General features: G+C 38.3%; 1 protein-coding gene across 1 annotated transcript in view; it reads right to left on the bottom strand.

The window, feature by feature from the left end:
- The window catches only part of LOC109069502 (protein Daple-like), a 52,778-nt gene extending 40,080 nt beyond the window's left edge, over positions 1 to 12,698 (bottom strand). Inside the window, exons 1-3 of the mRNA XM_042774311.1 lie at positions 12,252 to 12,698; positions 11,320 to 11,420; positions 8,136 to 8,244 (exon numbers count right to left, since the gene is read on the bottom strand). Of these exons, the coding sequence (XP_042630245.1) occupies positions 8,136 to 8,244; positions 11,320 to 11,420; positions 12,252 to 12,311 (270 nt within the window). The 5' untranslated portion in view covers positions 12,312 to 12,698. The remainder of the gene's footprint in view (positions 1 to 8,135; positions 8,245 to 11,319; positions 11,421 to 12,251) is intronic.
- Positions 12,699 to 13,190: the final 492 nt, after the last annotated feature.

The following is a 13,190-nucleotide window of genomic DNA, read 5'->3' as shown; positions in this document are numbered from 1 at the left end:
AAAAAACTTAGTAGGAAATTCCCAGGACTTAAAGGGAGCATAATCGCGACTATTTGCCTGGGTTGCCTCATTAGGATTTTACATTACAGCCTTTCCTGAGCCTAGTCTGCATTCTTTTGCACGGTGAGTGAACTTATGATCTCACTAAACACGTGAAAACATACTGTGCCAATGTCTGCTGTAGCAAATTTTCCTCTCTACTAGCTTGGAAATCCATGGGCAAGCAATTGGACAAGTGACTGTCACTTTTGTGTAGACAAAGTCTGTATTTTGTAACTGTTCAGTGCTGGCAGAGATGAGATAGAGAGAATATGGGACGAAGAGGGTATGAAAGTAAAAGCCAGCTTTAAACAGACCAGGTGGCTTTGTTTTTGGGTTTACCACAGCAGCCGGTCTCTGGAGGTGGTTTCCTGTGTTCAGTGGCAAACACACATGCCTTATAAAGGTAATAAACAAGAGAGAGTGTATGTTCATGCACTCTCAGGAAAAAAGGTACAAAAGCTGTCACCGGGGCAGTACCTTTTCAAAAGGTACACTTTTATACGTTTTTGGTACTATGTACTTCTAAGGTACCAATATGGACTGTTTAGGTACATATCATGCAGAAATTAAAAAGTGTAAGGCCAGAATGAATGTTCGAGGAGAGCCAATGCCTCTAGGGCTGCTTGCGCATATGGCAAAAGGGAAACTGTACACTTCTGGGAACGGCCACTGTATGCGAGCAAACAGTAGAACAAAGAGCTAGCAGGCTAGCTCAAAGAGACACCTCCCTTCTTTTAGAGCCATGGTGAAGAGAAACCTGTAAAAACCCGGCAAGCGTGTGAGGGACGCCAACTCAACACACGACTGTCCTCGTTTAGGGCTTGCGTGACGGTTATTCACATAATCTACGAATGAGTCTTAACCACATCCTCTGAGACAGCTACAACAGCGAACTGAATCAAACGGTGCAGATTCTACATGTGGCAACAGTGAAGAAGGGGTTTTGCTTTTACAATATTGCATGTGGAACTGAGGAACGCAGCCACTTATAGACCAGCGGGGAACGCTAAGACTGTCAGGCTAGCTGAAAAGAGCGGGTGAAGGGGGCAGCCCTCAAATCTAATTCAGAACAGTTGGGACATCATTGTCTGAGACAAACTCATTTTCAAATGAACCATGTTGAGGGCAATTATATCCAAACTCTAAAACAAAACAGCTTTGGCTGGATATCCTAACATGATGTTATGCATTGTTGCAGGTTCACTACAGTTCATTATACATGGGCCCAGGGCAGATCAAGGGCCTGGCAAGGCCACATATCTCATGTTCCAACTCTGAGAAGAGTCGGCTTACAGGAGCTCATGCTCACAACGACTTGCTCTCCAGACAATAAGCAGGGAGGAACCAACATACTACCCCTCCCCTCCCCCAGAGGCCCATTGTTCCCACTGTCTGTAGCCCTGATCTCTGCAGTGGGACGCTTTCTGGTTAGCAAACAGTCATTTTAGAACTAATCTAATTGGTTGAGGGGAGAGCAGAATGTGTGGGGCTGACAGTGAGAGATGACACTGGGACTGTGTACCCCATTCAACAGCCCGGGCAGATTATTATACATTCTCAATTTCTTGATGAAACTGGAGCAAATCTGGTCCATGTAGATGAGTCAAGGTTTAGGCTTAAACCTAAATCTAGGCTAAGCTGGGAGAATGTATCATTTTGTCATTCAGCACTGGAGATGAGTAATCTGGAATCCCTTTCATAACCAAATGTGAGACAGACATTTGTCTCATGTGCAAATATTTACAGAGTCCAGATCACAAGTCATTAGTAACCTTCCAGTGTCTCTCATTGATCTGTGGGTTCCAGACTTGGAAGGATGTTGTTTTTGATCTACCCAGGCTGCAGTAGTCCATGCACCAGAAACAGAGTGATCACATGCCTATATGTTTATCCAAAGGCAACCAATTAAGACCATCTTTAATTTTTCCCATAATCTTGTCAAATCTGGTTTACAATACTGCTTCTCAGATAAATGAGTTACACCAGCTTGTGCAAAAATTGGCACCGCAATGGCTGGGTGTGTTGGGTGGTTGCCAGGGACTTCTATATCTAACAGTTAATCTATTGCTAAAATGTTCTGACACAGCTTTTCCACTGGTGCCAGTTCCTGGTTAGGGTGATTTGAAAGTGAACCTGCATTTCCACTGACTTGAGAAGCAAACATTGATTTAGCAGATTACTTACCTCGTGTGACTACAAAAACAGAAGATTTTTTAATTTGAAAAAAATTTGCACTGGTAGTCATATTACTTGGAAAACTTCCTACTCTCCGTTCTCGAATCCAACTGATTCTGCCATGACTCAGAGTTCATTCAATAGAAGTCTAAGGGATTTGGTTGCAAATTTGATTGGTCGCCAGGCAAAAAATCTAAGTCTCAGGGCTAAGCAAAGTAAGCACACCTCTCCTTAATAAGTCTCAATAATTTAACTATCATTCATGCTCGTAGTACAAACAGGGTGGAACAAAAGTTTAATACTTAGGCTTAGGGGCATTGAAACAGTACAAGCAGTAGTAATAACAAGACTTGCCTTAGCAAACACCACTAATTAATCACTAAAATCATATGCATCTTCCTTTATCACACTCACTTCCTGTGCTGCTGCTGCATGAACATGGTCAGAAAATGTGTTATTTTACCCCTCATGTCAACAACCATCCTTTTAGAAATGTATGACATTGTTCGACTTGCTCACGCGAGCATAAAAGACCAGTCTATGGCCATCTGCTTATCTCACTGACCTTCTGTGCCATTTCTGTAAACAGTGACTGAGACCACTGTTGACACTCAGACACAATGTAGTTTATGGCTGAGAGAAAGCAATTTGCAAAAAGAGAGAACGTCAGTTCATCTCAGATTTCTGTGATCACAAATAGAATGTTCCAGTTATTTTTGCAAACCAATCCAAATTGATGGAACAAGGAAGACAACAAATTGATTAGTTCTATTCATGAATGGTATACTGTCACTAATATTGATTGTGATTATACAACAGTATAGATATGTGGCATTGATTACTGATATTCAATAGTGTGGTTAGTGTTAGTATCTAGTGTTGGTATCATCTCATTTATGGTTTTCTAAAATTATTTTAACAATGGCATCACAGGTAACATTTGAAAAAAAAAAAAACAATGTTTCAACCATGTTAACAAGTGCAGAAGTATTTGCGAAATGTGTTTGAAAGCAACCATTACCTTTTTAACTCCACTTGGTGCATCAAAACTTGCACACCTTATATTGTTTGTAAGTGTTACAAAATGTGGTTTGAATTTCAGCAAAATATAGCACTTCAATTATGTGTCAAATAAGGAAACACATTTTCATAGCAGACGTATAGGTGATGCTATATTGCGTCTGAATGCAAATTTGTTGATAAAAAGATATTATTTGTGCGCATAGTACTGCTAGGAGTATAGCAAGTCTCAACTTCAACTGACATCAAATTCATTGCACTGCCATTTAATTATTTTTCATTTTAATTTATGTGTACATTTTTTGTACATAACAAAAATACATTCTGTAATATAATATAATTTTTAAAAAAATTGTTCGCTTTTTAAAGGAACTTTAAAAAAAATTCCTCATTGAGCAATTTAGTAACCTTATAATAATTCTGGGTAATAATTGAATAAATTACAGATAGTAGACTGAACATCAGCAAACCATAACATTGAGTCACCTGATTCAGTGCTGACACCTCATTTTTTTATCAGTGTGTTATGTACTTGGGGCCTAGGTTAGGAGATGTTGAACAAAGAGTTAATGAACCAACTCCTAAAGCATTAGAAGAAAACAAACAGGCCTAATTTGAAGTGCGAGAGCTAAAAAAGCATTTCCTTTGCCAGATGCCTTTAGGACTGCATTTCAGGGGATCGCGAGGCTTTCAGCTCTCACATTACAGTAACCCTTCCCCCATCTAGACCCCCATATGTGGGTCTCTCAGGGGGAGCGATTAACATGGGATAAAACAACACATCTGGTTCTGTTCAGCAGAGCGCTGACCCACATCAGATGCTCAAATGCTGTCTTTCTGAAGTCCATTTCTGGCGTCACAGAGGACAGTTTCTCTTGGGCTGAGACTGAGCACTTTGTGTGTGTCTTGAGGGCCTTTCGCACCGCAGGAACCTTTTCATAGTACCAGAACTAACTGTGGAACTACCCACTTTTGGGCGTTTTCCTGAACAGGGTCTAACCAGCACAACTGGTACTACCCGTGACGTAAGTAGACATCGATTGGCCAAACGCATACAAAAAAAAGTCCGCACCCGCCATGATTTAAAACGCTGTGTAACATACTGTAAACATTGTGACAAATTATTTCGCAAGTATGACGAATAGCAATAAATATATGGATGCTGAAGTGCAGGCACTTGTAGCAAATGTAGCACTGTCAGTTGTCATTGGAGATTCTTAGTCCTCCTTTTCGTACTTTCAACCGCTTTACGTATACATCGACATTCCATGTCCATTATTGTGAAACCGGCGAGACACAACAAAAACACACAGCTCTCCGATCACAGCGTCCTCCATCCTCCTGTAGTTAATGTTGTTGAAAGCCGCGCACAAATGACATCCCTGTCGACCAGCTTACGTCACGTCCTAGTACACACTCTTGGTGCGAATGCAACCCTTTAAATGGTACTGGGAAACAGTTCACACAAAATCGTCCCAGTACTTTAGTACTGTACATTTAGTTCTGGAACTAAAGCAGTGTGAAAGGCCCTTTGGACAAGCCACATGAGGAAATTGAGACTGCTGGCCAGTTTCAAACACCACAAACAACCCAAAGTGTGTATTTACCCCTCAGTGCAGAGAATATTAATGAATAAGTTGAGTTTTACCAGGCTGACTCAAGCTATCTGACAGAGATACCCTCTTCTAGTTAAAGTCTAGTCAAAGTGCTTTTATGCCAAGGATACTTCTGTATGAACACAAACCTCTCAGCTACTTATTACTGAGCACATTGGGTGACCCATAAAAAACGAGCTCCACCCAAGCCAAATATGTGGTTAAGGGGGCCTTCCATCACTGGAGGAATGTGCACTGTGTGTGTGATTTCTACATTCTGACACTCTGCCAAAATATTGCATAAAACATAATAACACTAATCAGTAAGAGGTTATTTTAATATCTCAGCTGCCTACTGCAGAGTGTTCATTTAAACGGGACAAACAAGGGACCTGTTGGATGGCAAAAGTAGGGCAGGGCTAAAATACAGGACTATAACCATCATATGCTGCGTTTCCACCGAAATTACCCTGAACAATTGTACCAGGAACTTTTTTCCCCAGGAACTATTTTCCCCCACAGACCGGTTGCTTTCTGCGTTTCCACCGCGGTCTAAAGTACCGTGAAGATAAGGCAAATAGTCTGGTGACGTAAGCCTGCGCGTGTTTCTCAATACAAAGTACGCAAATTTCGGACTTGCATCCTCGGTAGTTCGGACTTTGCGAGTTCGACTCGGGAGTGTGATCTCCCGTAGACGAAACAACGCAAGTCTGGTAATTCTGCAAACAGCTGCGTACTTGATAACATCAGTCAGCTCACCTTGGGTACTGCAATTTTCCTCACTGTATATTTACAATAAGATGAAATAGGCTATATCATCAAATACCACTGCCTCCTTTAGTTTTCATTGAAACATAATAATAGCCACAGAAATGTACTTAGGGAAATGTGTTCAGGGAAATGTGTATATATACAGCCTACATTACAATGAAATTAAATATTATATCAATTTATTTTTTTATTTTTATTTTAACATATAGATAAATTGAATAAAGACTAAAGATTACCTGTTAGATTTACACAAAACAAATTATATTTTATGTTTAACAACTAAAGAGATATCAGAGCCAGCGGCAAATGTCACAAGGACTAGCCGAGTTGAGACTGCTCGTGGCGGATACATGAGCACCGAGCTCCCGCTGATCGTCTCCGAAATCGGCGAAAAAGATTTTTAAATAGGCGCTGTCTTTATAAATAAATCGCAGATTTGAGTTTTAAACAACTACATTCTCGCCTGAAATACTTTTAAAACTACATTTCATGACACAATAACAGTAATAATTTGAAATAGATCAGAATAAATGGTGGTTGAAATCACAATGCTGCGTGAACTCAACCAATCAGCAAGTTTAGCGCCCCGAAAGTTCCGGACCTTTGAAAAAGTACAACCTCGCAAGCAGGGACTTTTTGAGGGGCATTTTTCTACCCAGAACTTTATTTTGATCCTAATTCCTGTGGAGGAAACACACAGAGTACCAGCCCAAAGTTCCTAGTTCCTGGGTAAAGTTCCAGCAGTGGAAACGCAGCTATAGATGTCCCCCTCAATATTCCCCCAATATTTAGTGTCCTATCAATATTTAACATGACAAAGTCATAAGCAATAAAAGTGTCCATGTATCCTAACAAGTCAAGACAAGCAACAGACCATTTTGCTGATTATTTGGTTTTTGCATTGGGCAGTTTTTCAAGGAATCTCTAAAGAAATTAGGGGCAGTCATGGCCTAATGGTTAGTGAGTCGCACCATACTTGGCTACACATCACTTCCACTTTTTTCACTTTCAAATTAAACATCAAATATTTTCTCCTTGTGTCAAACTGCTGTGCAACACCCTTGTGTCACGTTTGGTTAGGACTCAACATTAAACTTTTACCCCCAGTACAGAATATTTGGTTGAATGTGTTTGGAAGAAAGAACAATCTACAGAAATAATATATTTTAATTTGCAAACAAGAGTAGAAAACCCAGACAATTCCAATCAACCAGTCTTCTTTTTCTACGTTGGGATGGAAAGCAGTGAGGTCTGAGCAGGAATGCTTCTGAGACACTCTGTGAAGAGAAAAGGGGGTCAGATGTGGCAAACACTTACTCAGATGGTGGGACGCTGCCCAGAACCGACCAAACCAATCAAAAGATTTCAACTCCCAAAAGCAACAACATAAAAGCCTCCTTCCAGCAGTACTTTTGAGTGAAAACTGTTTTCTGTGAGACCAGAAATTATGAGTCAGTGCTACATTTTCTCTAATAACGTGCTGAGAAAGACCTTGTCCTTTCATGTTTCCCTGTTTTCTTCACAGTAATTACCATCATTATGACTACAGTCTCTCATAAAAACTTTCAACCTCTTATAGACCACCTTAAATTCAGATCTTGCAAACCATTCTCACTCCTATTTTATCCCTATGAAGATCCATATAAAATACTTTCCAAAAAATGTGTTCACAAAACACATGAGTGTGATATACAAGAATTTTAAAATCTGATATTAAAATCTTGCCGATACATATAAGCCAATAATTATTTTCATGTTATGCTCATTAAATATTCAAATTATTCAGTATTTTTTCTAAATATATTTCAAGATAAACAGTTTTTATGCCATTAGTTAATCTATGGATTACAATATTGTAATGTACAGTATGAAACTGGAGATTCATTATGAAGTTTGCTAACTATAACATTCAAAAATGTTATTAAATTACTTGCTTTGGATGATGGAAAAAATGATGTTAAGGTAAAAAAATTAAATTTCCAAGCTAATATATATATCCAATATTTATTGATACTTTGTTCAAAATTATAACTGATATCATCATGCATACATGTGCAATATGGGTAAGCCAGGAGGGTCAACCAGTCCAACAACCAACTGATTAGTTAAAGCGGTCTCTGATTGGTGGCTGGCAGACATGACGCTAAACCAGCCAAACCAGTCATTCAGATAACCCACCAACTAGCTGATTTTGAAAATATATACATTTTTCACATCTCTAACTGTCTGCCTTCACATAATAACTAAGATCAGAAGTTTAAACAGACCTGACATAACATAAACTCTTCTATTAAGATAAAAAAAAAAATAAGGCACCCAGCTACCCGCAATTTCAGTCACATCTGCAGACAGGTTTAATCCCCACGACACCAGAATCACCACCTTGTGTCTGCAGAGACCAGCTGCTGTCTGGCATCAGACACAATCACACACATACACAACCCTTTCTTTAAAAAAAAAAAAAAAAAAATACTACTAGTGGTCAGGAAGTACTTTTCCCGTTGCAACCTGACATGGAAGAAAAGCTCTTACCTGGTAGTAGTTTTTAATGTGTCTGATGACAGTGTTGAGGTTCTGTATTCTCAGGTTGACATCATTGTTGACTTGTTTGTTGACTCGCTGATTCATGGGGCTTGGGTCTCTGTGGACCAAGAGCAACAGGAGTATATTTGAAAATCTCACATAAGCACATATTTAACATGGCTTGGCATGATGTTTGACTATCATTCATCCACCTAGTTAATTAGTGAGGTCGATTCGTTTGGTGAACCCAATTATGCATGATTTCCTCAAGACCAGTTGACTAGTCATTCAAACAACCCACCCCAAGACTGCGCTACAAATAATTATTATCCATCACTTTAATAAACTGAGCTGCATTATTATTCATTTTTAATTAAATTTTTTAAGTAATACATATCTTGGTTAATGTTTTTTATCTGATTAACATTACAGAAAGTTGTGGGTTGAGTTTATTGGCTTTCTTCTTTTCAATACATCATGAATTATTCCACTTGGCTACACTTGGAATCACTCATTCCTCTTTCCAAATCCAATATCTCTCTCTCTGATTATTTTTACAGGTAAACGTTAAAACTTTATTTTTTGTCCACTTATTCTAATATTCAAATCCATATTTGCATCCTTTTGTCTAGGAATGTTTCTAATGTTATCTGCCAAAAAAACAAAAAGCATTTTGAATGATCTGTCATTAATGCTGAAAACTTTATTTATAAGATACATAGTTTTGCACATCAATAATTTTATAATTTTACTGCACAGTGACCTGATCTTCAAATGTTGTGTATATAAAACCTAACTCAAAAACATAGCATTACTTTACTTTGCATATTGATTTCCAAGTTATTTTGACAAGTAATTATCATATCACTGGACTGGATCACTGGATGTAAAGGTTGAAGCCACTGAGTGGGTCCTAGTCTTGTTTGTGCGTTCCTCATTTACATTTGTTTTGTGGGAATGGCATGCAAATTCTGCCAGCTTGGCCCACAAATTCCCGCTTGCAAGTGAAAGAACCTTAAAAGATCAGGGTCAGTTTTCTTTTTTCCTCTGCTGTCTGGCTCAGCTGTTTTTTATTGCCTGAAGCCAAGAACACTGCATTGAGTTTCACATATTGTGCCATTTTACGAGCATAGATATTGCAACTGGCTAGAAAAACAATGATTGTTCAGTAAAAGTTGAGGGAAGACCAATAGGTGCATGCAGAGGACATCTGCTAGACGAGATGTGGTAACATATGAGCTCATTTACTACAAGTGATGGTGTTTACCGCATACCTTGTGCACAAAAACACTGTTAAGGCTACCGGTTTGCTACAGGCGTATGGGTGTGGGCACATTAAAAATAAATGTGGGTGAAGAGAAAGGAGCTGTGTGTACATTGCCCTCAACATTCCACATCTCCACTCATTTGTAATGGTTCAGTGGAAACACACTGGACACTTGAGTAAGTGAGTCTTCATACTAACGATGTACAATAATTATTATTCTTGTAAAATTATTCTTTTATTATATTTTAAGCTCATGTATACAGTATACTAGATCATTTTAAGGTTGCAAAACTATAATCAACTAGGTATAATTAGTCTGGTTATAGGTCAACTTGACCCCAATCGAATGCTTCTTTATATTATTTCCTTATACTTGTCTTTATCGTTTCTTAGAAAGAGCTTATATAGAATGAGTTTTTGCATTCAAAAACAGTTAGAAGGAACACAATGGAACAGAAAAACAATGAAGGGCTCTCAGAAAACTGGGCTACTTTTTACCATTGTTAATTTAAATAGTATTACATATTTTATTTTATAGTTTTAGTTTTCATTTTTATTTTATTTTTTTGCAATTTTAATAACTTTTCATTCTTAACACATTTTAGTTCAGTTAGCTGCCAAAGCAAGATTTCTCATTTTCATTTAAGTTGCATTTTATCTAATACTTATATTTTATTTGATTTAATTTTGAATTTTATTTTAAAAAAAAACAAAAAAAAAAACAACAATTTACATTTCTAGTTTTTGTTATCAATTCAACACAGGTTTTAACCTGACTGATGAAAAGACACTAAAAACAGTGCAAGATGTTCATCTGAATGTGTATGACTTTAGTGAACTTTTTTTCTCATCTTTAAGTCGGCATGAAACGGAAATTGTGATAATATTTTCTTCCCTATTATGATGCATATGCAAGTGAAACAGTTTCTCAAAATTAGAAAAAAAGGTTAACTGTTGCAATATCATGTAAATAACAGGTTGCTGGTGGTGAGGGATAATTGGTCAGTCCTTGCACCGATAGAAATATCATCAAAAGATGTTTTTGTGAGGGGACATGAATGTTTTCTTTTAAAAAAGTGCATGGATAAATAATTTATAATAAACACTTCAATAATGCATTAAAATTATAAGCTTTGATTTCATGCTGACTTATTGAATTCAGCAGGAAATGTGTCACATTAGGGATGCAGAATGGGTTGCAATTGCAAACACCATTTCATATTGACTTTAAGACAACCACAGGAATGAAACTGATGCAGTCCATGCCCTAAGTGACATGACACACAGAGAACATGACACCAGGGTACAATAATCTATCGAGGACAGCAAATACAGTACATGTGTCATCCTCCCATTAGACATGCCCCCCACCCCCATTTCTAGAGAAAATATTTATTTTGTCTGAAGAGGTCTGCTGTTAACCCCCTAAATAAGGCAGAGAGGGTGGCAAAGCTTCTTGAGTAAAACTAGGTTAAAGGACGAAGCAAGGGGTCTAAAGGGTCGCTAACAGTAGTTTTATAAAGCTTAATCTAGATGCACGAACTCTAGGTGTCAAAATGTGTAATGAGCTGCTTTGCATGATGCAAATACTCTCAAAAGAAGAGATTTCCTTGTTCATTAGTAAGACACACACACACACAACAGTGCTGCCTAGTCTCCTGTTAGCTGAGGTTACATTAACATTCAGTCAAACACAGCTGACATTTACACTGCATGCTTACAAACTGATGTTACACATAAGACCCTTTATTAACAAACTAATTATGGAAGAGGAACAAAACTAATGGAGCATGAAGATTCAGACTGAGTGTCTGCACACTTGGATGGCAAGAAAGCATAGGATGTGGTTTCTAATGAAAAAACGATAGGCCTGTAACAGCTGCTAGATTACAGTCACACACACACAGTTCTGCATCTGTCACTCACATGTGTGTCATTATCTTATGAAGGAAGACACCATCCACTAAATCCATGAACATGGAGAGCTTGTCTTCTGAACTGGACCCAAGGGGTCCAAAAGTCTTGACCTGTAAAAAAGAAACAGATCAAATGAAGTAGGTAGTAATATTATGACAGGATGCAGCCACAGCTGCACCCGCATGCTTTCTGTTTCAGAACTGAACTGCAGTACACAAAATTTTAAACATGGATACTTGTAAGATGGTTTTTAATCAATATTAAGTCAATTCTGCTTGTCAATGTTTGTCAAACAGCCTGTGCTTAGATCTAAAGACTAAACATAACTGTCCTTCCCTTACTATGTGTGTGTTTGTGTTTCTTTCAATGTAATAAACTATCATGGAACAGCACACATGTCAACGTGGTAGTGTTGGGTTAAGATGGTGACGAGTTAGAAACACAGTGGCCAAAGAAAGCACAGCCATACAGGACACAGGGGTCAGGGTAAGGGGGTCAGAGTTTTGCCAAACCCTGTCAAGTGTCATTAAACTCTTCAAGTAGGATGAAGCAGTACTGTGCACATAAAGTATTACAAATTAATGTTATGCTCTTGAAAAATGTATACTTATCAATAACTATTAAGCTATTTTAACTATTTTAATAAATATAAGTAGGCAATTAAATAAAAATAAATAAATAAATAAATAAAAAATAACTTTAGCACTTAGTTATATGTATTTAAAAACTATTTTACATTTTAATACGCTTATACACGTCTGCTAAATGGAAAACACGTTAGTCACTTTGCATTAGGTTTGATTCAAAACATAAAGCATCCGGCCCACAGTTAGTATACCTCAGGTTTGCACTGTCACTGGCCGCTGCTGAACAAACTACACAACGCAAACACACAGAACACACACACAGCAGGTGCCATCAAGTCTTCGTGACTTACTCACCCAAACCACGAGTGGCGAATCCATGAAGTTAGACATGAGTTCAGACACTGTAATATCCATTTTGGGGTTAAAATAGTTAAAACAGAGAGTTTGCAACTGAAAGTGCGTCTAAAGAAAAAAATTAATAAAAAAACAAAGTGCGTGGGATTCTTCTAAGGCTTTATGTAGGCTACTCCACGTTACTCTCCGCCGCTGAACAATGCAAGGGACGCGAATCAGATCCATTCTGGAAATAGAAAGACATCCTTTGAGGTAACAGTTTTAAAACTTTTAAATGACTTGCAATCCAACTAGTGAAAGGTTAAGGATACATAGAAAACGCTACAGTCTATGCGGACTTGCGCGACTAAAGTTCGACTTCTCTCCATTTACTCTCAGCGATCGCTGGAGTTATTTTGTCGCCGCGCATTCAACCTGTACCCGCACGACCAACTCAGGAGATTGACGTGCTCAACAGCCAATCAGCTGCGAGGACCCTCGGGCGGGTGGCGGTGAATCGACCAATAGCGGACTCGTAGGTACTGGGTTTCATTCAAAATGACGTAACCAACAGTCCGAACTGTTGTCGGGACAACTACACCTAGACCTCGACGGTGCAGCTCGATGGCACCCTCAGCAGGTAACACGCAAGGTTTTGTACGTTTTGAAAAACAAGACTTTGTTTACCACATTTCCGTGCTTTTTATGAATCCTTCACCTTTAAAACGACCCAGGTTGGACTATTGTTACACACACTGGGTCGAAGCATTTATTCATAAAGGGCATGAATCAGTAGATTCATGTGCAACTCAATTTTTTTTAAGGAAACTTAAAAAAAAAAACTTTTTTGGTTCTAGGATTATTGTCGGTTTAATAATCGTTTTTGAATCCAAAATAGGCTGTGTCATTTGTTTAATTCATGCTCAAGAGAATCTTGAGTCTGTATAACAAAGTAACGTA

The sequence above is a fragment of the Cyprinus carpio genome, chromosome A17 (genome assembly GCF_018340385.1).
Source record: "Cyprinus carpio isolate SPL01 chromosome A17, ASM1834038v1, whole genome shotgun sequence".
Lineage (NCBI taxonomy): Eukaryota > Metazoa > Chordata > Actinopteri > Cypriniformes > Cyprinidae > Cyprinus > Cyprinus carpio.
The sequence above is the reverse complement of the archived record's forward strand: the minus strand, read 5'-3'. Positions and strand labels throughout refer to the sequence as shown.